Source organism: Nanorana parkeri, unplaced genomic scaffold, assembly GCF_000935625.1.
Source record: "Nanorana parkeri isolate BGI_ZX_2015 unplaced genomic scaffold, ASM93562v1 scaffold982, whole genome shotgun sequence".
NCBI classification, from domain to species: Eukaryota; Metazoa; Chordata; class Amphibia; order Anura; family Dicroglossidae; genus Nanorana; species Nanorana parkeri.
This window is the reverse complement of record NW_017307250.1, coordinates 123,432-148,054: the sequence shown is the minus strand read 5'-3', so window position 1 is coordinate 148,054 and position 24,623 is coordinate 123,432. Positions and strand designations below refer to the sequence as shown.

The window sequence follows — 24,623 nt, the reverse complement described above, 5'->3', positions numbered from 1 at the left end:
CAGTAAGTGCCCCGACCCCCCCCAGGGGGGGGGGGTCAACCTCATCCCCTGCAACTGCTGACACTGATTGGGTCGGGAGGAGGGGGTGGTAGTCAGTTTTGAGCAGGCTTTGGCAAATTCAAGTGAACTGGGTTTGCAGCAAGCCCAGACTCGTCTCTTTACTGATATATATTCTACCATCAGTAGTGTAGCAAATTGTACATTGATTATTACAGTATATTAATGGTAATATATTATAGTATATTACAGTATATTAATGATAATATATAATACAGTATATTCCAAAGTCTCCACTCTTTCCAGTTTGCAGAAATTATATTAATTTACCAAACCAAAGTTATGTTGCTGACCTTCACCGCTTAGCTCTCTTTTAATGATTTCAAATATCATTTCATGCTGATCCAATTACCCTCTAAAGCAGGGGTAGCAAACCTCCAGCTCCCCCAGCTGTGGTGGGACTACAAATCCCATGAGGCATTGCAAGATTCTCACAGCCACAGACATAACTCCCGAAGAGAGATGCATCATGGGATTTGTAGTTTCACCACAGCTGGAGGGCTGGAGGTTTGCTACCCCTGGTCTTAAGCCTCAGTTGAGCCACCCTCATAGTTTTGACTATTTTTAACTGACCTTTTCCAGTCTGATTTCAAAAGCAGAGATAAGAAAGGCACAGGAGGTGCAGTTGGGCCTCCAAATAAAATAAAAGTATCATAATTTGCGGCTTTTGGACCAGCTGTTAGGGTAATACCATTTGCTTGTCTGTAATCTGCATTATTTTGGGTTAAATTTTAAGTCTGATTTCAGAAGCCTTTGTTTTTCCTTCCTTTTGTACATGGTGCCTAAATTTAGATGTGAAGTATCGGGATGTGTTGTGATGTTTCACAGCAAGCAGCAGTTGCGCTTTCATATTTTCACGCACTACTTGCATCTGTTGAGCCAGCTGGCTTTTTTTTTGAGAGCTTTTAGATTCTGCCTGTTGAAGACATTTCTTTTAATACAGATTTAGGATGCTTGTGGTTTTACACAGGGATGCTTTAAACATGTTAGTTATGTTTTAATTTCTAGACAAAGATCATATTTCCTGGAGAAATGTGTGATCAATGGGCAAAACTTGCATTTACTTTGCATCCAATATATACTGCTTTGGTAATAGTGTGAACATGTTAATGGAGCATCTTCAGAGTACATCCAACATTCCAGGGACATCTTTGTCTACGCTGAACAGAGGCAGTTGTATACAATGATAGGGAAATAGTTAGGCTGTGTTCACACCTAGGCGTATCAAATATGCGCGTTTGTACCGCGATTCGCGGTAAAAAACGCGCGCCTGACGCGCGTTTCCGAGGGCTACTTGGCTGTATCCCAATGGAAACGCGAGACAAAAACTCCGCAAAGAAGCTCATGTACCTTTTCAGGCGTAGGCCGTTTTGTAGCGCGTTCAGACGGGCTGAAATACTGAAAGGTGTGAACCATACCCATAGAAAACAATGGGATTTTCAAGTTTGTACGTTTTGTAGAGTGTTGAATGTGCTACAAAACGGAAAGGTGTGAACCAGGCCTTACTCCGCAGTAGTGATGAGGCTGTGCTTGGTGTGAACCCAGTTGGTCTAAGGTGGCCCCAGCCTGATAAACTGACACCCCCCTCCTCCTGACCCAAACAGTTGTAGGGAGGCACATTTCCTACCCCACAACCATACGTCACAGAGGGGCAGGGAATGCCCCCACCGCAAATGCTGACACTGATTGAGTCGGGAGTAGGGGGTTGCGGACAGCGTTTTGAACAAGTTTGGGTGAACTGAGGCTCATCTTTACTTAGCAGTTACTCATACTTTGCTATAAGTCAGGGGTATCTTCCCTGCACTGAAGACTTTGTATATGTGAGATATGATATGTGCAGCACCCCTGCATACCAGCATACATCCTGAATGGAAGTAAATCCCAGCATTTGGTGCCTGCAGCTAATATGCAAAAGCACACAATTAAAATGTATTTGCCTGCTTTGTAATGTAGGAGGTATGATGTTTTGAACCAATGTCGAACTCTATGGACATGTCTTTCTTCAACCTGACTAACTATGTAACTTTTGTTTTGAACCATGTTTTCCTGGAACGCAGCAAAAACTAATCGCATTGTATCTAGAATGTATTAAAGTGTGATATAAAAAATGCTGAAAAGTCACACAAAATGTACAATATATCCTAGTATTCCAAAATGTGTCTAAATGCATGAATGTGCTTCTGCACATTGCAACACAGGCTGTCATGGGTCCTTTAAGGTAAAGTGCATCAGGCAAAAAAACCATGATTCCAAGAGTCCATTTCCACTCATGTATATTTATTCGTGTCTATACTGCTTTTCTCTCATACAGTATGTCAGTGGGAATGCAAAAGCAACTTGACCCAGCATTGGAGTCTTACTAAAGTAATTACTACGCTGATTCATACTGATCAGTCTGGTTTCATACCTGACCACTCGACTTCAATTATTTTACACAAACTATATTTTAAATATGCAAATTAATACTGAATGAGATGGCCATAGGACAATTCTTTCCCTTAACACTGCCAAAGCATTCAACAGTGTTTAATGGACCTAGGACATTGTGAAGGTTCAGCTTTGGAGATGAATTAATGTCATGGGTACAGATCTTGTATGTCAACATTACTGCTACATTATGTATTAATGGATTCCTGTCCACTTCCTTCCATTTATTGCTGGGCACTAGAGAGGGGTGCCCTCTGTTGTCTCTGCTGGTTTCCCTGGTGGTAGAGCTCCTTGGTACTGCCCTCTTTTTGGAAGCAATATAATTAGCTGCTTCCTAAGGCCTTCTATGCTGTTCATGTCCTAATCTTTTGTACAAGGTATGCAGAAGTCACTAAGAAATTTTGGTCTTTTCTCTTTAAACTTTTGGGAAATAATCCTTCCAGATAAACTGGGATGAATCTGTTCTGATGCGATTAGACCTCCTGGACTTCCACTCGCTGGTGAAGCCTCCCGAATAAGAGTTGTTTAACTTTAAATACATTGGAGTTATCTCCGAGCAACACACTGTTTAAGTTAGATAATATCTTCATTCCTTCCTACCTTCTAGTTAGGTTGTGAGAGTAGTGTAAGACCTTGTTGTCCCCTCCCCCTTGCTGTGGTTGGAAGAAGTAAGTTAAAGCGTATTTCCACTTTGGCATTTAAATTTGAGAGAACCCCACTATATGTTGGTTTTGTGTTTCCAATCACAACACATACTGAAAATTAATTTTTAGATGTCTTGTTGCAGCAGACCTCTGTGGTCCATGCCCCGCAGTGGGAAGAGCTCCCCCAAATCTTGGGTCTATGCCCCCTCTGATCCCCACTGCTCCCATCGCGAATCGGAGGGGACACAGCAGAGGAGGGACCTGAACTTTCTCTTTCAGCTGTATGGCAGCAGGCAGTGGGCAGATGCAATAGCCACAAATACTTTAAAAAATACCTAAAAGCAGGCTGGCTATTGCCCCCACCCACTGCCTTCTGTGTTTTGCACTCAGCTGCTGCCTGCGGAATCTTGCCCCTGGCAGCTGTCATTCCTGAAATGAAGCTATTCAAGCGCGGTGTGCTTTGAAGTGGAGAACCTGTCGCCGCCAATGTGCTGTCACACAGGGGGATTGTGAGCACCCCCCATGTAATGGCAATTACGTCGAGTTGAGTTAAAAAGCTAACTAAAGCTAAAACCTACGTACAAAAACGACAATTGTGCTACGCATGTCGGGTATGACCGCATGCGCCAGAGCGAGTGCAATAATTGTCAGGCCAATATCTCTCCTATCCAGAGTTTTTCGATTCTAATTATTTTAAATCCATGAAACTGATTAAAATTTCTAATATAATCATACAATTGTTAAAGTAAGACATTTAAAAAGTGCGGAAAAGTAATTATGTTTCAGCCTGATGAATTCTGTTGCAGGAGGTGCGTTGTGGTGCCATTCATTTCAATGCCTACACTGGAAAGTGCGGTACCACAATGCTGTGTGTCGCAGTGCATTTGCAAAAAATTGTGCATGCGGTTTTATTCTGAAGTAAACTATATAACTCCATTTGTGTATTTTATTTTAAATTTTAAGGATGGTATTTCATTTTCTTTTTATCAGATTAATCGATTATGTTTTTGATCTGCCAACTAATCGATTATAAAAATAATTGTTGGCTGCAGCCCTAGTAATAAGCAAATGTGAGTCTCTATGCACATTATATAATTGGAAATAATGCATGAAAATAATGTTTTTATAAAAATGCTCCGTAAGATGTATTGGTTACGCTTATTTTGAAGTGCTGTGGCTTTGGTTTTGTGATCATTTTATATTGTGTTCGGGTATAATACACATCTGCTATATAGAAATATTTTGATTGAAAAGGATCTCAATTCTATATTCTGTTTTTATAACATTAGAACACTTTTTGCTATTTATTTTTCCACATGTAACTCTAAAAATGTAAGGTTGTAATTCCTCTTTACATTGTTGGTTGAAGGTAACCTTTTTGTATGTAAATAAACTGGCAGTTTGATTTGTGTGCTTTTTATAATACGTTTTGAAATCTTTTTACATTCTACTGATGCTTTTAAAACTGAGCATTAGATGAAGCAAGCATTTCATTTCGCGTTAAATACTAAAATCTTTTTCATCCTAGGTTACCACCTGGCCACGTGTTCTGCAATGAAGATACTGTCCTTCCTGCAACACAATCTGCACATGATAATGAGCTTTCTGTAAATAAAGATGAGCATACAAAGAAAGAGGTGTGTATTTGACCTTTATGAAAAGGTTTTGATCTACTGTGAAAGATAAAATATGACAAAGACCCGAGACTAATTCTCCCGAAATCTTGGAGCTAGTTCTGAAATGTTAGGAGCCAGCAACAATGCGGTGTTATAGCTCACGTCCTGTGTAAGTAGAAAGGGCTGCTCAGTGTATTTGGGGCCTGTGTTGAAGGGCTTTTGTTTTACTTTTAAGTGGATTTTTAATTACTATAGACTTGCATAGGAATGCAGAAAAATGTTGGATGCAGGTCAGAAAGAGGTCAGACGCAGGTCAAATGTGCCTGTCAATGAATTCTGAATGATCACAAAAGCATCCCAAACTGATGTCAAACTAATGCCATTCACACAAGCCTAACACCTGTTGACACATACCCGAAAGCTGGCGCTATTGTATTATTATTGCTGAAGTTCATGGACATTACCAGGGTCAAATCTTCACAGTATGGATATGTCCTTGGAAATATTCAGACAGTTTGTTACCTGTGGGTAAAGCTTACCTGCACTCTTAACACAGGATACTCCAAGACATTGTCCTATATGAGACCATGGAACCCTACAGCATGACCTCTCCCACTGTCCTGACTGACTATCTGTAAAACTTTGTTCAGTGACAGACTGGGCCCCACCCCTGGCACAGTTATCAGGACCACATCCTATTTACAGTTCATGTACCCATTGCGCTCCTGACCGCTCATCATTAGGAATAAATGGGTGCACCGTCAGTCGACGGATGGCCACCATCTGTGATACAAAAGAATATGGACTCCGGCACTTGTTCTGCCTGAAGGGAATCCTACGTGACCCCGAAACATTGCACTAAATGTGTCATGCTTTTTTTGCATCTACGTCAATAAATAGACATTCTATCTGCTGTTGGAGTGCCGGTGTCCATATTCTATCAGGACCACATCCTTTCACATTCTTGCGCACCTTTCACTGGACATGGAACATATTAAATGCTAGCTATTCATATGAGCTTACATGCCCACAGTTGACTTCATGCCCGACGTAAAGTGCTGCTTTGATTAACACTTTGGTCCTTCATCCTGCTGCTTGGCAAGTAAGTGGCTGTCATATAGAGGATAGAGGAGCCAGAACAAAGGTTTTGGGTTGAGTTGTGCCACGGCAGGTGGAAACCAATTTTCAGGAGCAGTGGTCATAAATGATATCCAGCCTTGCACAGGGCATCATAGTTTCCAGGGAACTTTTTCCTTTGCCATGACGATCTGCTGACCCACATTTGTCCAGCCTTGTGGTAAGCCATAACAGCCTAGATAGTTGAATGCAAAAAAATGAATGCAGTTATTTATTTATTTGAAGAGTACTGTAAGTACCTGAATTCGTCCTGACAATGGCCTCCTTTTTAGTCCTTTCATCATCAGCACTCAGACCTGGAGAGAGAAGAGTTATTAGGAGCTAGTTGACCTCCACTGCAATGCATATGTGCTGATAGAAGAAGGAAAGGGAATAGAAGGCTGATGACATGTTGCTGTTTTTCTTGCCCAGTCAACAGGTTGGACTTTTGACTGTTTTTGACCATTTGCTGCTGCTGCTACTACAGTAGAGGTTAAGAGCTTGCTATGCTTTTTGGTAGGGTTGTCTGGATCACTGACTGTTGGTTACTGATTCTTCGGCAGGAAAACATCTTGCATAGGTGTATTTCAGCTTTTTACTGGACTGTAAACTTTAGACAGTTCTTTCTCCTACATTGAGGAACACAGACTTCACACGGGTCCAATGGCTATGCTTTTGGTAGTACTTTTGCTACAAAACTGAGGTGTGCTGTAATAGTAGGAGTGGTTGTCCTGGGCTGGCCAACAGTTTCAGTATTTTAATCCTGCTGTGGGCAGCAGTTTAACCCAGAAGGTAAAATACTTCCCGTGTCCCTCAATGAATTCCAAGAAAAGGATTCCGGTGAATGTCACGGTGACCAGTTTTGACAGAGCTGACGGTGTGTGTTGACCTGTATGCAAACATTAAAGTGATGTGTCTGTTTTGCAATGTTGTTTTTTCCAGGATTTTAGAAATCTGTGTAAACATTAGACCTTGTTTACCCTGTGGTTAGCACTGCATTTACTTTGATCATGAACTGCCTGAGGGTGTTCCCATGAATTTAGTTGATTCAAAGATGAATAGTGAGTTTTTCTGTTGCTTTCCTTGAACCTATGTTTTGCAGCATCCTATTGTCCCTCCTGTACCTCCATTGTAATAGCAGATGACCTCTTGGGCACTGTCAGTACTGAGTTATTATCGGTTTGACTGCAGACACCCTGCTTGGAACATGTTTTGTGGTGTAACACATGAACATTTCTATATGTAGGTGATACCACACACTACATACTGGTTGATTTGACATTATCCAAAAATAAAAATATGGCATGGTAAATCCGTGTGTTTGTGTCTTTAAAACTGCCATTTTTTTTTTTTTTTTTTTGCTGGTTGGGTTTTTTTTAAAGCAGAGTTCCAATAAAAAGGATACGTGCACTTTAAATCAAAGCTAACTTATCCTTTTTGCCCCCTCTTTCATGACTTATCCTAATCCACCTCCCCCCAGCACACCTACTTCAGGTCTGACAACCACTGTTCCGCTATTCCTGTAACTTCTATTTTAGTGTGTGTTGTGTGTGTTTTTATCGTGTCTGAATATACTTATTCATTATTTTGTCATTAATGAGGGCAGGCTAAATTGGCCATGAACACAGCATTAGGTTGTTGCCCTTTTAAACACCTATCGCGTTTCACTTACAGCTTATTAAATTAGATTGCTGGTTTATTCCTTAGTGTATTTCCACTTTTGCAGTCAGATTTGGGAAACTCCCTCCATATGTTTGTTATGTTCCTATTCACACAGCATACTGAAAAAAATCTTACCTAGATGTTTTAGTAAATCGGGCAATATGGCTAATTCCAGGTTTCTCTTAACCTCCCTGGCGGTAATCCCGAGTCTGGCTCGGGGTGAATTTTCAATGCTAGGAGCGGTAACCCCGAGCCAGACTCGGGGTTGCAGTATTTATAATTTATTATATTATAATTTTTTAATTTCGTGTTTCAAACTTTATCATACCTGGGATGTCTACTTTACTCTTGTTTGGACAGATTTAGGTGAGTAATTCCTAAGATTTACTAAGAATTACAGGCCTACAATATAAACAGCAAATTTCCATGAAAAACAATGTACCGCTTTTGGTACAAAATTCCTGACATAATCATACCGCCAGGGAGGTTAATCCTTTCACAGTAGTCAGTCCCAATGGAAAGTTTTGGGACTGAAATTTGAGGATTGTGTTTATCTGATAAGCCTTATTAACATACAGTGGACAAGCCACCTCTGAATGGATGAGACCCCTCAGCCCCTTTCTTCTTCTTTTTTCTTTCCTGCTCTTGTGCGCCCCCTAGCAGGAGCAGAACACACTGACGGGTGTAAACAGCCAGTAATGACTGTTACACATGCAAGCAATTGGCGCGCCGCCCCTCCTCTCCCCCGCCATTACCTTCCATGCCGGGCTCCGCTATCCCCTCTGCGGGCCTGGGACCAGCTCGGCGCCTGTCAGTAGGAAGATGGGAGGGCGATCAGCATTGTTCCACTTGCTGATCTCCCCTCCAATCTCTGAATGTGGAAGTGGTGTGTATTACATCACTTCCGCATTCAGCTGTCATTTCTCTGGCTGCTATAGCCAGAGAAGAAGCTGGTGAAGCTTGGAGACCCCTAATGTCTCCATAAAGAGGACCTGTCAGCGATAAAAGCTTTTAAAGCGGCACCTATGACCGACATTCGATATTGTAGCTTTTTGCGGTTTCTCAGGCGCATGCAATTTTAAGGCTTGACATGTTTGGTGTCTATTTACCCGATCTTTTTATATTTTAGCAAAAAATGGCATAATAAATGTTTCATAACATAACGTAGGGAAAACGTTTTTTTTTTCCAAAGTTTTCCATATATAGTAAAAAATACCCCCCTTCCCAGTGGTGAATAAATACCACCAAAAGAATACTGTGTCCCCCCAAAAATGGTATAAAATTTAATTTCAGTACAGCATTGCATGACGGAATAACTTCAGTTACAGCGCTGAATACTGAAAATGGCCTGGACAGGAAGGGGGTGTAAACACCCCGGTCAGCAAGTGATTAGACCAGATAAAAAATAGGTGTTATCCCAAGTTGGCTGTGAAAGTGGAAATACACAGAGAGGTCTGTCATAGTATATTAACTTGAAGATGTATGAGCTAATATTTGTTTATAAACAATATAGGAGGAAAGGGAACAGCCAAAGACTTCAGAAATAGTAGATTCTCCATCGTTGGGGCACGTGGGAGAAGATTTGCTTTTGGAAGACTGCACAAAAGATGAAAAGGTATTTTTGCTTTCTCTTATAATTGGAAAACAATAATATATCTTCTGTCTATTATGTTTCCCTTTTTTAGGTGCTTCATTGAGAACATTCTATATTGTAGGCTGGCTATATTGATGCAATCAATATGTGACTTTATTACTTTTGGTATACTCTCTTGATGGAAGTTAAAGTGACACTCAACTCAGAGTTATTTCTTAAAAATGCTTTCAAGTACTAAGTACCTTAACTAATAATAAAACTGGACCTTATTTGTGTATCACTTCACTTTAGATCTTCCAATCATCTCTGAATTGGTGCTGACACTGTCCTTCCTTCTGGAGGGTGGCTACTTTTGTTCCGCCGTGGTCCGTGTGTGTGTTGTAAAGTAGACACGGCTCCAAGCTCATTACCGTGATGGACTACAATCTCAGGTTTAGTTTACTAATTTGTATTCAGCACAAGGGGCGAAAATGATTCTTCTCAGATCAGTCAGGGTCTGGAACTCGCTGCCACATGCTGTGATTTCGGCGGAGAGTGTGGAATCGTTCAAGAGGCGATTGGACGATTTCCTCAGAGACCGTAATATACAGGGGTTCAAGTACTATTAAGAATGAGAACACACAGGGACCTATACATACTACACATCAGTAGGACCATACACATAATAGGTTGGACTTGATGGACATATGTCTTTAGTCAACCTCAAATACTATCTAATTGAGCTTGTAGTCCATCACGGGAGCAATCTTGGAGCGGTGGCTACTTTACAACACAGAGTAATGCACTAATAAGATGCGTTTTTGTTAAGTCGGGGTACTTGAATGCATTTTTTAAGGTTTAATGCCTGAGTTTAGTGTCACTTTAAAATGCACCTGCCTTTATGTAAAAGTAGTTAATTTAGCCTCATAACTGAGAAGTAGGGGCACCTAGATGACTAAAGATGCCTTTGCGCTAAAAGGGAAATCTCTGCTGTAATGTTGTAGGATGGGTTGGAGATTCTGGGGAAGGCAAGATGCTGCTATATGGTACATTCCATTTGGGTTATGATGCTCTGGTGACAAATGTACTTTATGGTGAACCTGTGCTTTACCCAGCTTCAGATACTGGCCTTCCCATGTTTCCCCAGTGCTCCTTTTTGGCTGCAGGTGACAAAGAGAAATACCCAGTACTTCCAGGTATTCTAAGTTTCTGACTCCTGTCCCTTTTGTGACAGCACTGGGGCTTGGTTGACTGCTCAGGAAGTTTGCCTTGTGAGACTGTGGAGGTTAGAGAGTCCTCAGCCCCCCTGTGTAAGCTCCTAGTTATGGCTTCAGTCACAGCTCGGAGCAGAAGGAGAGCAAAAGTAGAGTTGAGTATATACAGCTCTGCATTGTAGGCACTGACATTAGCACAGCGTTTATTTATTGTTCATGGAAGACTCCAACATTGGTGCCCAAGCCGGCTGCTACGTCAGCCTTTGGTCACATGACCTAGAACAGGAGCCCCAAGCTACCTTCTATTTTCAAGTGAGTTTTTGCACTTTGGGTCAGCCCCTTCTCTGCCCTTTTAATGGTTAAATATGTTTCTGCAGCAGACCTCAATCTTGAGTTTAGGCTTGTCTGTAGAGATTACGTGCCACTTGTGTGACCATTGCAATTTAGCAATTGTGGAAAGGTGGGTGTGTGGGTTTTTTTTTTTTTCCTCTCCCTCCACAAACACATACATAAACAATCAGGCTTGTCTGTGTGACTATCAGATGACTGAAAGATCTTTCAGCAGTCAGATTGTTTCTGAACCTTATGACTGACCCCGTAGGCCTTTTTTTTTTCTCCCACCAATAGAGATGTTGTGTTCTTGCTGCCTGAAAATGTTTGCAGGGTCATGACAAAGTACTACTGTTTCCTATACATCTTCTTTTTTTTTTTTTAGTCTGTCTTTATTCTTCTCTTTAACACATAGAGAAAAATATGTGTTTGCTTAAACCCACTACTAAGGAACACAGAAAAAATACTGCCGTGGTTCATACTGTTTTCACTTTCTGCATTTGCCATCTAACTAAAGGGTCATCTAGTCAGTAGCATGCATGGGGAACAAGTGTTTTCTGCCCATGCTTTGTTGAACCCATAATTTGACCATTGCATCAGCGCTTTTAAATTCACTTCACACGTTGGCTATGTTGCTTTTGTCACATTTGAAATTTAAATCTGTACTCCAGGATCCTGCTTACTTTGGACCCTTGGATTCCTTTCCAAAAAGTTTGTTTTACTTATAAATGCCCTTTTTTTGTTTTATTCCTTGTTTTTCTTACTTTTGATGTCATTGTCTCTTTCTGTAAAGTCTACGCTGCCCGAGTACCAGGAGGGGACGATCTAAGGGCTTGTTCACACAATGCCCAGACCAGAACAGTTAGCTATTGGACTTAAAACGCATCCCAATGTATCTCTGTGATTTTTTTTGGGCTACAGTTCACACCTTTTGCAGTGCTTTCCGCTCCAGACCAAAAAAATACTGCATGTCTTATTTTTTTTTTTCTGGTCTGGAGCGCATCGAAACGCGCAAAACGCTTCAAAAATGCACAGACCGCAGTGAACTGCACCTGAAAGCCCATTTTAAACTTGGACTGTGTTTGCAAATCTGCTACACATCTGGTCCGCACATGGTGTGAACATAGCCTAAGACTGTGCATGTGTTCACTATGCATAAATAAGAACATAATTTTTCCATGATTCCACGGGAAGGTACTACAGTGATGGGCGAGTGGTGTTCAGTGCTGTGCTACATAAAATTATAGACAAAACAGAGTTTTTAAGGCTGCCAATCTACTGATGGTGGGTTGTGACTCAGCCATCCACTGTAAGCTTGTCACCAAAGGAGACCAGGAGCCATTTCTCCATAGGGAGAAAATAGTGGTGCCCAGAGCAGAAACGGCACTAATGTGTGGGCATGAGGGGAAGTTTGGGAGCTCATAAAGATGATTGACTTTGAAAAGAAATAAAGATCTTCTCTCTTTTTTTTTTTTTTATTCAATACATTTTTATTGCTATGAAGAAGCATAGCAGAAAACATCCAGTACAAATGGTGGATCAATGAGCGCATAGCGTAAACAATATTGAGTACTGGGCACTGACATATCGACTATTGTGACATCAAATAGAGGACCCATTAGACAGCATGAGTAATCAGCGAGTACAGTCTTAATGTTGCATAGGCATATGCCCCAGTCTAACTAAGAAAGACCGAATATAACCAAAGGTAGGCAGTTTAAAAGGAGAGAATGAAGATCTGATGGTATGATATGCTTCTTGGCTGGAGCTCAGGTTTTATTGACTGCTGAAGTTTTCAAGGTTGTCAGTTGCATTAACTGATCTCTCTTATTTTAAATGACTTTGAAATTGATGTCTTTGCAGGACAAGAAAACAGAACCAGGACTAAATTTACCTCTGGACAATATTGACATAAAAGACGTGGAAAAAGCAGCTGTGAACCTGGATACCAGTGTTGAAAACATTTCCAGTTCATCTACCTCAGAGATCCCTCCGGTTCCACTGCCTGAGTAAGACTTCATTTACTTACAAATAAACTTTTCGAGCTGTTCTGTTTGGTGTGCAGTGTATGGAGCTGCCAAGTCTTTCCAGTACTGCATACGCAGCAAAATCCCAAAGCTAAATTCCTGTTTTGCGTTTTTCTTTTGGGCCTTTGCAGTCATCTTGTGCATGTTTTATGTATGGCTTTGAAAAAAAAACCTACAGAAGGTACTAAGTTTGCACGGGTTGAAGAAAGACTAGATTTAAAGAACTCTTGTATAAACAGAAACATTTCTGTAATTTCTAAGGTCTCCAAATATAACATAGTAACAGTTCGGTCTCAGTTTCTGAAGCTTTGAGTGTCGGTACTGTGTAAACAAACTGATCTCCCAAACTAGACTCTTGCAGTACTTTATCCATGTCCATCCTGCTTTAGAGTAAACTGAGGATAGAAGAATTATGGGAGCAGCCATTGCCAGTATTTTTAGAATCTGCTAGCTCTCTGTCGGTAATAATTGCCTTGTGGTTTCGCTACTCAGTAAGCCACTGTTCTGGAACAACTTGCAGGTCAGGACTTGGCAGTGAAGCCTCGGGATGATCACAACAAATGGGAAGAAATCAGCAGTGACACCGTCTCCTTTTTTTTTTTTGGTATGCTGGCAATAGAAAGAAAAAAACAACATAAACAATTTTTTGGTTAGGGATTTTTTTTTAAAGCAGGTACCGTATTTTTCGCTCCATAAGACGCACTCACCCCCCCCCCCCCCCAAAAGGTGGGCAAAAATGTCTGTGCGTCTTATGGAGCGAATGTGTGAGAGCTGAGGGAATCCCGACGCCCAGGACATGCAGTTTCGGTCACAGGGCCGAGTAGTTTTTTTTGTACATTTAGCCCTGCTCCGGACAAGCGGAGCTAAATGTATAGTGTGGAGCCGCCGCTCGTTTTCATACAAGTGATCTGATTAGAGCGCCAGCTGTCAGGAACTACATGCGTGTTATGGACCGCAATATACGGTAATTTTTATTAGTTTTTTTTTTTTTCTCAATGAGAACATACATTTTCTCAAGAAATATCAATGGAATAACCACTGCAATAAAGAAAACAAAGATACACTTACAAAATAAAAAAGTAGCTACATGTCTTGGTTAATGAGACGTATCAATGTATATAAGAGTACAATCAACTAGTGCACAATAAACCAGAGCTTGTGAGAGACAACAATTGGAGAGATAGAACTGAATGAGGTGGTTTGAAAGAAAAGGGTAATGCACAGGTAAATGTCCCGAACAAAACCTAATGAGCGAAAGGAATAGGGGATATTACATAGGAATTATGTAACATTTGGGTTATATATAGGGATTATGTAACATTTGAGTTATATAATCAGTCTAAATTCAGTGATTGGTGTAGTTAAAAATAGGGGGAAAAATTTACAGGATAAGATATGGAGGTTGTTCATCTAAGAATACCTGACTCTTGCTAAATCACTGGCCCAGAACAAACAGGCAGATTAGAAAGTTTGAGTGAAGTCACTAGATCAGCATGGTGTTTTACTGTTTAATTATAAAATCTTATTGCTGGGTCAACCTGGCCCTAGTATCTGGTGTGGACATAACTGATTGCAAGTTGCTGTAGGTTCTGGTTGGGCACAGTTTGTTTGGTCAGAGAGAAAATGATTTTGTGTGAGGAATGTTGACCGTACACCCTCCCGTGTTCTGCTGTTATCTGTTAGTTCAATGCCACAGCCGGGTCCTGTACCATCGTTTGCGAAGTCATCGCGAACCAGCTGCCTCTTCTGCGTGCTACAGCCGCCCCTTCTGGCGTCTGCAGCCACAACCTCCCCCTTGCGTTGCTGACCCGGATCACCCATGCAACATCCTGTAATATGTGACTGGAATGTCCCAGGAGGCTGCTGGAGCGGGGCGTGTCATGTTTGCAGAGGAGAGAATGGCAGCAGGGTAGTGGACATAAACAAAACAAACGGCGATTCGTGGCCCTAGCCTAGGGAGTGAAGGTCCACTTTAAGCTCAATATACACATTACAAACATGCCATGCAACCAGTCAACTTTAGCTCTACCAAAACTATGTAAAATGAGTACCTACCTAAAAAACGGATGGCGCCGTGTCAGATACAGTCCATAATAGAAGTCACCAGCACTCGATGTGTGCAAGAAGTAAAGCGTGTTTTATTAAATTGTCACATGCGTCATACAGCCAACGTTTCGGGGCCACACAGGGTCCCTTCTTCTGGGCGACATAGGTCACTATGTCGCCCAGAAGAAGGGACCCTGCGTGGCCCCGAAACGTTGGCTATGTGACATTTTAAAGTGCTTTACTTGCACACTGAGTGCTGGTGACTTCAATTATGGACTCAATCTGACAAGCCCGTGCATTGCATATTTTTGGTTGAACTAATGAAGATTGCACAGTTAGACTTTAACATGTGTTGAGCTTTAGATACCGTTTTTAGGTGGCATTTCAAATAGATTGTGTTCTGTTTTTTTTTTTTCTTCTTCTCCCTTTCCATTTCTCGATTAGCAGAGCGCAATAAGTTTGCATGTCCCCATATTTTATGTAACAAACGTCTGTAAGAGCAAAACCACACTGTGACAGTTGTGCTAAAACAAAAGATATTTGGTAATCAGCTGATAAGTAGCCATAAAAAAAAAAAGCTCATCTAAAAACATTCAATATTAGGTAATGTTAAAAATCTTACATAGTTGCATTCTATCTCAAAGTGCCTGAAGAGCGAATGTTCTTGTTGCAGAAAGATCCAAGTAGATTATCCCATTCATTTTTCAAGGGGAATATGTAAGAAGGAAGTGTACGTACTTTACATCATGTATGGCAAGGAGCATGATCGAGCGCTTGGCTCATACTAGCATCATCTGGGGAGACTTGTATATGCAAAAACCTCGTGTGGGAACTGTCCGTTTGAGCAATTTAAAAATGTTTTATTTCTTCATACTGGCCCATCCTTCTTTATAAATCCAGACCTCCTTTTTCCAAGAGGTCATGTTTTGGCAATTTTTTACTGGAAAGGTCTGAGATGGTTATCGATCCCGGGACACAAATAGGTGTGATCCTAGTTCATTTTATTACTTCATTGCTGTGCTATATGTGTAGAGACCAATGTAGTTGGATCTGTGCGTTATAATTAATCGACATTATTCAATTACATTTTTTTTCCATTAATCGAACACCAAAATGTTAATCATTACCAGCCCTAGTTCCTATGGGTTTATTATTTTTTTTTTCTGACCTGATGACGGCCTGCGGCCCGATGTCAGAAAAAAAAAAACAGCAGAGAAAGTTGCTTTCTCTCCATTTCCCTCTCCATTCCTCCAGTGCTGACTGGGGGGACAGACTGGAGCGGGCAGGCAGAGCTCTCAGTTGTCAGTCAGGTGGATCCTGACAATTTTTTTTCTGGAGAGCGGCTCTGCACTGTTGACATATAGTAGGCTATTGCTCCACTATATGCTGAGTTTTGGGTCATATTAGTAAATATCTTCCTGTGACCCTAAAGAGAACTACCTCAAAGGTTGGGTCATAGTTCTCCTTTAACATTTTGTGAATAACCTTTGACGTTTTACAGCAGCAGTAGAGTAAACCGTTCCTTTGGTTAAATGTTGGAGCAGACCAGTGAGAATTTTCCGAAATGTGCATAAATAGACTATTTCCTTAGGAGCTGAATTTGATTAAAGTCAAGAAATACATTGACATTGTTGGAACACCTGTATGCTTTAACTGGCACATATTGCATGCATGTTTCCTTGCTTTTTTTTATTTACATATTATTCTGTGCTGGTTTCGTTTGTGCACCTCCTACGCACAGTTGGGGGATTTATAGCATTTGTACAACCTGAAATCAGGACAATTTCTGCACGCTGTGTATTTTCTATTTTTTTCCAAACTGTGTATCATTTGGTATTCCGACACGGTTCTGTTTTTCAACTAGTTTGTGGGGGTTATAAAATGATGTATTTTCTGTAACGTGCAGTAGTTGTCTAAATTTTAGCATGTGCAGTTTTATAAATGTCTTTCTGTGACGGCAACTATTTTTTTGTTTTTTGGACCAACTGCTATACTAAGAACTGGTCCAAATTTAGCAGCTGGCTTTTAGCAGATCTTAGTTTTTGCACACAAATGGCTGCATCTTAGGGCCTTTGTTATAAAAATGTGAGTAATGAAAAGGAGCAATTTGTCCCTGACCCCTCCACTGTGTCCTTTCTCAATTTTTATTACATAAGGCTCAGATTGTGTAACAAATCTGTTTTGTTTTTATGATCTATAACACTACTTGATTTGCTAGTGAGATTTTGAAATGCTCATGCTCTGTTGCCAATGGCATCAGAGTTTCTTCCTATGTGTGACATTTAAGATTTAAAGTATAAATGTGCTAGTAGACATAAAATGGTGCTGACCACTGAACAATTGATGCATAAACTAATAGATTTGTTCCCCCACACTATCTGGCATTGACAGGGGATATATAGGATATATAGATAGATATATATCCTATATATCCCCTGTCAATGCCAGATAGTGTGGGGGAACAAATCTCCAACTAGGTTGTTGTATTCTGACATTGGCAGGCATACCGCTGTCAAAATACCCAAACCGTGACAGCACCGGTTTGACTGCTGTTTCTGTTCGCCCCAAAATTTTCCATCTGGCTTCTTCGATTTTTTTTTTTTTTTTGATCAAAGGATGCCGAGCAGAAGGGTGGTAATGGGGCCACCTGCTGAAGGAATTGTGGCCAGTTATTGATTATTCAATGCATGGCCGGCTTTACTTCTGGAAATAACTAGCAGCCCAGCCTTGCCATTTGTTTCCTCTCCTGAAATGTATTATCAGGGCAAATCCGATAGTGCAAGTTTGATGCATGATCATGTCCTGATCTGACCATAATTGATCAGATTTTGTGCAGTCATCTTGTGTCGGCACCTTTTACATGTACATTGTGATCTCCTTAGCCAATTGACTGTAATCTGCAGGAAACATCTTTACTTTCAAGTTTGAAGCACATATTCGATAATACTGCAGTCATGTGAGTGGTCAGGGCTGTAATTTCCCATTAACATCAGTCAATCTTAACCACATCCGTGTTAGTCTTCAAACCACAGTTCTCTATCGGGCTCTTAAAAGCATTGCATCCAGTAAAAGTTAAAATAATAATTCCTGTGTGCTTGGTAACTGTGTGAGAGAATGTCCCCTACCCCTTATGTATCCATATTGGTTTCTGTCTGGTGCGATTTTTCTCTGAAACTCCCCCCAGGGTAAAAAGACTGTTATTTCTCTCCCTTCAGTGCAATAGAAGCGTCCAGTGCCGCTCTCCCTGTAGTCAGCTCTAGTGAACCTGAGCAGTTAGAACCTGACTGTGACACTGGGGGGGCAGTAGAGGTTGAGCCTCAGAGTGAGCCCTCCTTTATCAATCCATCAGCAAGGTGAGTATTGAAGTAGGTTGTGCTTGTTAAGCCAAATCCTCCCAAAAGCAAGAAGCTGAATAAAGGTAACTCTTCATGCGCTGCTAAGGCCATGTCGCATTCCATCGCTCGCCTGCTCTGCTTGCCTTTCTCTATCTGCGCATCTACCTACTAAATATGCATGAAAAATGCCAGAGCGTAAGTGAAACTGAAAGGCTTTGAGGATATGGTTTCCATATTTTAAAAGACAAATTTCCCTATTTTAAGATGGGGTTCTCCAGATTATAAGGTCTGTAATTTGTGGGTCTGCGCCTTTTAAACAAATGTGTCACTGACCTTTTTGCAGTCTAGCTTGCACTTGACTACCCCAACTATTCCCAATAAATAACATGGTTGAAGACCGTATACCGTTATTATAAAAACAAACCATTCCCTGACTGCTCATTTTGATGAATACAGATCTGGCTGTTTGTGGTTCAGTGTGCCGTTTGTGCTTAACTATAGAAACACTTTATTTTAGCGCTATATGCCATTTTGAAGTAAGCCTTACAGTTTTTTGTTTCCTGCAAAATAATCCTCCAAATTGTAATGTCCATATAGTCTGTTGGTTCTTTTCGCTTTTGCAGCTGCACATTTTTAATTTCAAATAATTATTGGAGATATCGTGGTTTCTATAAAATATTAAACTCTGTTAAAGCATGTTCAGATAGCTGTTGTGGGAGGGAAAGGGCTAATGCATATGTGTGTTTAGGTCTGTGTGGTGTTCTTGTGTCATTTATTTCATTTATTGCACTTGTATGAACAATGCATCTTCAAATGCTTGCTTTCAAAGATGTACATGCTTCACAGTTGGCCATTAGACCTGTATGTATGTGTTATGTATGTATGTATTTTTAACTTTTTTCCTTTTAACAATTCCCCGTAGTTTTGTGAATGAACATGTTGAGAACGTCTCCGTTTCACAAAACAAACGAAAGGCGACATCTTCAGACATAGAAGACAAAGTGTCAGCTCCTGAACCAGAAGCAGAGAAACAGAAAGTACACCTTAATGCATCAGAGGAATTGGAGAAAAAAGTCAGTATGCCCATAGCTGGGATCGGGGCATGTTATTGAAATGTATAACGCAATACCATATGTTTTCATTTCCTATGCTTTACTGCATTATATTACACTAGAACCTAGCTTTATAACAAAAAGGGCACTGACATGTAGTTGTCTAGTAAGCTACATCGAAACTCAAGTTTCCAGATGTGTCAAGTCATTACCTTGTTGACAGAGCACAGCCTTATACTCCTATATGGAAAAAAAAGCACTTAACAGAAATTTTGGAAAAATAAAGTATTAGCTGGCTGTCATTTATGTTTTGGGATGTAAATAATACTTAAGAACCTCTTTTATAGTAACAGTTTTTCCACAGTAGTATCTGGAAGTGACACTAAACTCAGGAGTTAAATCTTTAAAAAAATCATTCAGATATTGATACCTTAACTATTAACAAAAATGTATCTTATTTGTGTATCACTCAGCTGTAGATCCTCAAATCATCTCTGGTGACACCATCCTTCCTCCTGGAGGGTGGCTACTTTTGCTCACCAAGGTCCCTGTGTGGCAGCCACCACTCCAAGCTCACTACTGTGATGGACTACAATCTCATGTTTAGTTTACTAATTTGTATTGAGAATGTAGTCCATCACAGTAGTGAGCTTGGAGTGGTGGCTGCCACACAGGGACCTTGGTGAGCAAAAGTAGCCACCCTCCAGGAGGAAGGATGGTGTCACCAGAGATGATTTGAGGATCTACAGCTGAGTGATGCACAGATAAGATACATTTATGTTAATATGGTACAGGGGCGTCCCGAGGTTGGGTGACACCCGGAGCGTTAACCGAGTGTCACCCCTCCGAGACGTCACTGCGCATGCGCGATGACGTCATCATGCACGCGCAGCAGTATTCTGATACCTGCCGGCGGCCATCTTGGTGATGGACGCCGGCAGAGAGAGGAGGGGACAGTCACCCGGCGGGATAAGGTATGCCGCCGGGTCCCTCCTCTCTCTGATACTGTCGGGAGTTCGGTCCATGACTGAGCGCCCGACTTTTCAGAGGGGGGTGACACCAAAATGAATCATTTTGGTGGCACCCGGGTGCGGGCCGCACCCCCCTTGTGGCGCCACTGATATGGTACTTGAATGCATTTTAAGGATTCAACTCCAGAGTTTAGTGCCACTTTAAAGACATTTGTTTGTTATTGACCAGTAATGAGACACTTGTTATTTCATGTTGAGTTTGACTGTCTTTGTTGGAAATTTCAACGCCAACTTAGCAAGAGCAAAATGTAAGTGTGTGGGTTTTAAAACTTTTTTATGTTTTGGGGAATACAGCTAACTGATGACAAAGAGGTGGCTGGAGGTGACCCAGCTGTTCCAGGGAACACAAAGGACCCCGTTGACATTCCAACTTTTGATGAGTGGAAGAAACAAGTCATGGAAGTGGAGAAAGAAAAAAGTATGTTATGCCAGTATGGCAAAGATCAAAATTCAAATTGCAAATTGGTAAACGCGTACAGAAGCCAGTGTATATACTTCCCTTTCCCAATTAAATCTATTCTCTTCTCTGACACAGTTGTGTTTTTAAATGTGGATCTTTTGTTTACAGTTCCATGAAGTATTGATGGTTTGAAAAAAATCTACTAAAAATCAATGTTTTCCCCTATAACATCCACTTGCAACCATTTTCATCTTATCAAATGGCATAGATGTAATGGAGAAGAACTGAGTTTTCAGTGTCTACATCTGATTCTTTCTTTTGGTGCAGGGATGGCCAAACTGCGGCCCTCCAGCTGTGGTAGAACTACAAATCCCATGAGGCTTTGCAAGATTCTCACAGCCACAGACATGACTCCCGGAGAGAGATGCTTCATGAGATTTGTAGTTTCACCACAGCTGGAGGGCCGGAGTGTGGCCATCCCTGGGTTAAAGAAAGTAAAATTACCTCTCAGTGTTGGAAAGGAACAAGTGGCTATTTAAATTAAACACCCATTATCACTAATCTCGAGTGTTGGGAAAAGGGGATTTAATGTTTTATGCTCTGGTTCTCCAAAGAATATGTAACCACGGCTAGAGAGCAGAATGTGTTCTTTAGGTCTGATTTTTTTTTTTTTTTTTTCATAATAGAGTTGATCCACAACATGAAAAGATTAAAATAGCCACAGGCTGTGAGCTAGGCTGGACTTGGTGTCTGGGCTTAGTCTTGTCTTTGTAGTTTAATCGCTATAGAGCTTTCACATGGGAAGCAGATGAGATGATAATGTACTGGCAAAGCTTACAGGCTGTCAAAAGCTATACCCAGAAATTGTTAAAACAGGACATTGTTTACAATGTATTGTATCAGTAAAGGCATTGGTGCACGTTTACCAAAAAAAACATTTAGGTCTCGTTCACACCTAGGCGTATTGCGATTCGCGGTAAAAAAGTCGCGTTTCCGAAGGCTACTTGGCTGTATCACAATGGAAACGCGCAACAAAACGGCCCAAAGTAGTACATGTACCTTTTCAGGCGTGGGCCGTTTTGTAGCGCGTTAGGGATGGGCGGAAATACGCCAAGATGGGAACGAGACCATTGAATACAATGGGATTTATATTTTCGAGCGTTTTGTAGAGCGTTCGTCGAGCGTAGAACGCGCTACAAAACGTTCAGGTGTGAACGAGGGCTTACAGTGCTTAGAAGTTCACTGCTCTGATGTGTGAACAGTATATCCACATTGTTATTGTTATTACGCTTTGTTATGTTTAATGTGAATCTTAGTGGATTATCATTTTACACTTGAGCTGTTATAAATACTTTGCCTTGTTACGCTGAAAATTGTATGCACAGGCACTTCTACACTTAATATATAAATGTATTTTCCATGCTCTAAAATGTCAACCTTTTCCATCTGTTTGAATCTTAGTCCAAATTAAATACTATGTTGAGGATCAAGTTGCAGTGTATTGTAGGCATTGGATAAGAAGTAGTACTGCTCATTGTCTTTTTGTTGTGGAACATTTATTCTCTTGCTCTGACTACTTTTACTTCATGAAGTTTTTATAATTGCCAACAAACGTAAACATTGAGGGACCGAGGAATTCAGTTACTGCTTCAAGCTAAAGGATTGGACACTGCTAAACCGAAAAAAATTTCATCCAGGCCCAGGAAACCCCTCCTCTAACCAGCATGCCTCACTAGATGTCTTTTCTAAACCTCTGCTGAGGAAAGTCTAACCAATTTTTGCTAGCCTTCTTTCTGTTGTTTGTTTGTGGATTTCTTTCTTCTGTCTTTCTACACCGCTGCTTTAGCTGGTCTCTACATATCCACCATCGGGATCAGCCTTTTCTAAGCATAATTTTGGAGTGCCGTATTCAGACCCCACTGAACTGGAAGTTAAAGGGCTAGCCTGAAATCATGTACTGGTAGAAGTTAGTTGCATAGCACTTTCCAGGTCCAGAACTGTTTACATGACAACAGCACCTGGCCTGTCTCTGAACACTCACTCTATTGAATAGGTCAGTTGGGGTTAAGCACTGGGAACTACCTCACTATTTGCACTGCTGGGTGCTTTTTAAATTTCCCTAATTTGTTGATCACATCACGTTGCGGTCCTTCTCTTCCTCTTTAATGGGAAATTATGGTTTCACCAGATTTTTGGTGAGTTTTGGTTTATCACTTTTTTCTCTGGTTCAGGTTTGGTGTTCCCTTTTTGTGTGGAGTCATTGAGTCATTTCCTCTGGTGAGACCTTTCCATGTATGTCCCGAGCATATCAGGTTGATTCCTTGTGCCCTCCGTCTGGTTGCGTTCCACATTCGCCTATTTAGTAGGGGGCTTGACCCCCATCCAGCTCAGAGTGAGGCGTTGGTCCTTCAGGTGGCTACTGGGCTGCATACAGTCCCCAGTTCTCTTTGTTGGGCTTGATGGCAGTTGCTGCTGTGTTGCCCATACCTCACACTGCTTTTGGGTGTCCTGACAGAGTCTGAATTCCTGTGTTCCGGATGAGAAAGGAAATAGGATTTTTGTACTTACCGTAAAATGCTTTTCTTTTCTGCTCTGGTAAGGGGTAGGTGATGGTGTATGTGTGCAGGTCCTCTTACTACTTATTCTAAAAGAAACCTGTGCTTACTGAAGCCAGAATTCCTTATTCTGTTTTTTTTTCACCCCCACCCCAAAATGGGGACTTTAAAGCTATTTGATTATTTTATCAATCATCTTCCGCTTTCAGGTGGAGAAATGAGCAAGAGCAGCCTTTAAATCTTCCTTCGTGCACATTTACTTTTTAAAATATGTTTAAAATGTTTTAATTCTTTTTTGACGTGAGATAGAATCCTAAATGCATAGTCAACGAAAAGCACTTCCTCCTTTTGGTTTGGGAAAAGGTTTCATGTTTTCCACTCTACAATAACGACTTGTTACTTGACCTTGTATTTAGAACTACCTTTCTGTAGATATTAATAACAAAAGGCATTTCTGAAATTGGATGACGGTCAGATGATCAGACTGCATGGCCCCTGAAGGGAGTAATCTGTCCTTTAGTAAATAGTATCACAGCCTGGAATTTTAACATTAGAGGGTATTCTGTATCACATGGACAGGGCAAAGTTTTCCAGTTATAGTGTAGCTGAAAGGCATGCTGTCAAGAAGCAACTGGCAAAGTCAGTCACCATTTCAATGTTTTTTTTCCAGGCCAGTCTACGCATCCCTCAGTCAATGGGGGGCAGCATACAATAAAGGTCCAAAAGAATAGGAACAATTATGCCTCTGTGGAGTGTGGTGCAAAGATCCTATCTGCCAACCCTGAGGCCAAGGTAAGATTAATGTGCAGAGTTGTTTAACTTCCTTGGATGGCACATGGAATATATCTGTTGGCTCAGGAAGGAATACATACATAATTGCTACTTTCATCAGGCTTCCTGGTGTTTTGTTGTTTACCTTGTTGAAGACCTGGTTAACAGGTAAAGCCCAATTCCAGGGTGGGAAACTGAGCTGTTGGAAATATCAGAGCTTTCTAGCATGGCTTCCACCCCTTCCCTATTTCCAGGTGCATATACGGATACAAACAAATGTTGTTTTAAAATGTAAATGAAGATAGAAGAATCAACCTACCAGGAACAGAAAGTAAAATAAAAACAAGCCAGATGTTCTAAACTGCACTTAGCCTTGGCTAATGAATGTGCTCAATGCTTCATGTGTCTGCATTAAAGAAATTTTTAACTTTGGGACAACGGGGACAAAAAAAACTCAAAGGAAAGCTAATTCATTATTGTATGTCAACCAGTATTATTGCTATAAACATGTCAACATCCCTATTTTCATATTATAACCTGATGTCACTAACCCAAAATAAAATTAATAGCAATGAGAAAAAATAATTTTCTATGAATATGTGCCTGCAGGCTAAAAGAATATACATCATGCATCACAAAAAAATAAGTTCATTACCCGCCCCCTGGCTTCTTGATTTGGCCAGAAAGCCAGCTACCTGGCCAATCAGGAAGCCGGGCGACGTGTAACGACTCGCCACCCGGCTTCCTGATTAGCATGGAAGCCGGGT

The 24,623-nt window shown here is 41.0% G+C and overlaps 1 protein-coding gene across 1 annotated transcript in view; it reads left to right on the top strand.

The window, feature by feature from the left end:
• SUCO (SUN domain containing ossification factor) overlaps positions 1 to 24,623 on the top strand; it is a 105,359-nt gene that overhangs the window by 25,617 nt on the left and 55,119 nt on the right. Inside the window, exons 2-8 of the mRNA XM_018566845.1 lie at positions 4,657 to 4,765; positions 9,036 to 9,137; positions 12,503 to 12,648; positions 17,928 to 18,065; positions 18,970 to 19,120; positions 20,425 to 20,548; positions 23,756 to 23,877. Coding sequence (XP_018422347.1) covers positions 4,657 to 4,765; positions 9,036 to 9,137; positions 12,503 to 12,648; positions 17,928 to 18,065; positions 18,970 to 19,120; positions 20,425 to 20,548; positions 23,756 to 23,877 — 892 coding nt within the window. The remainder of the gene's footprint in view (positions 1 to 4,656; positions 4,766 to 9,035; positions 9,138 to 12,502; positions 12,649 to 17,927; positions 18,066 to 18,969; positions 19,121 to 20,424; positions 20,549 to 23,755; positions 23,878 to 24,623) is intronic.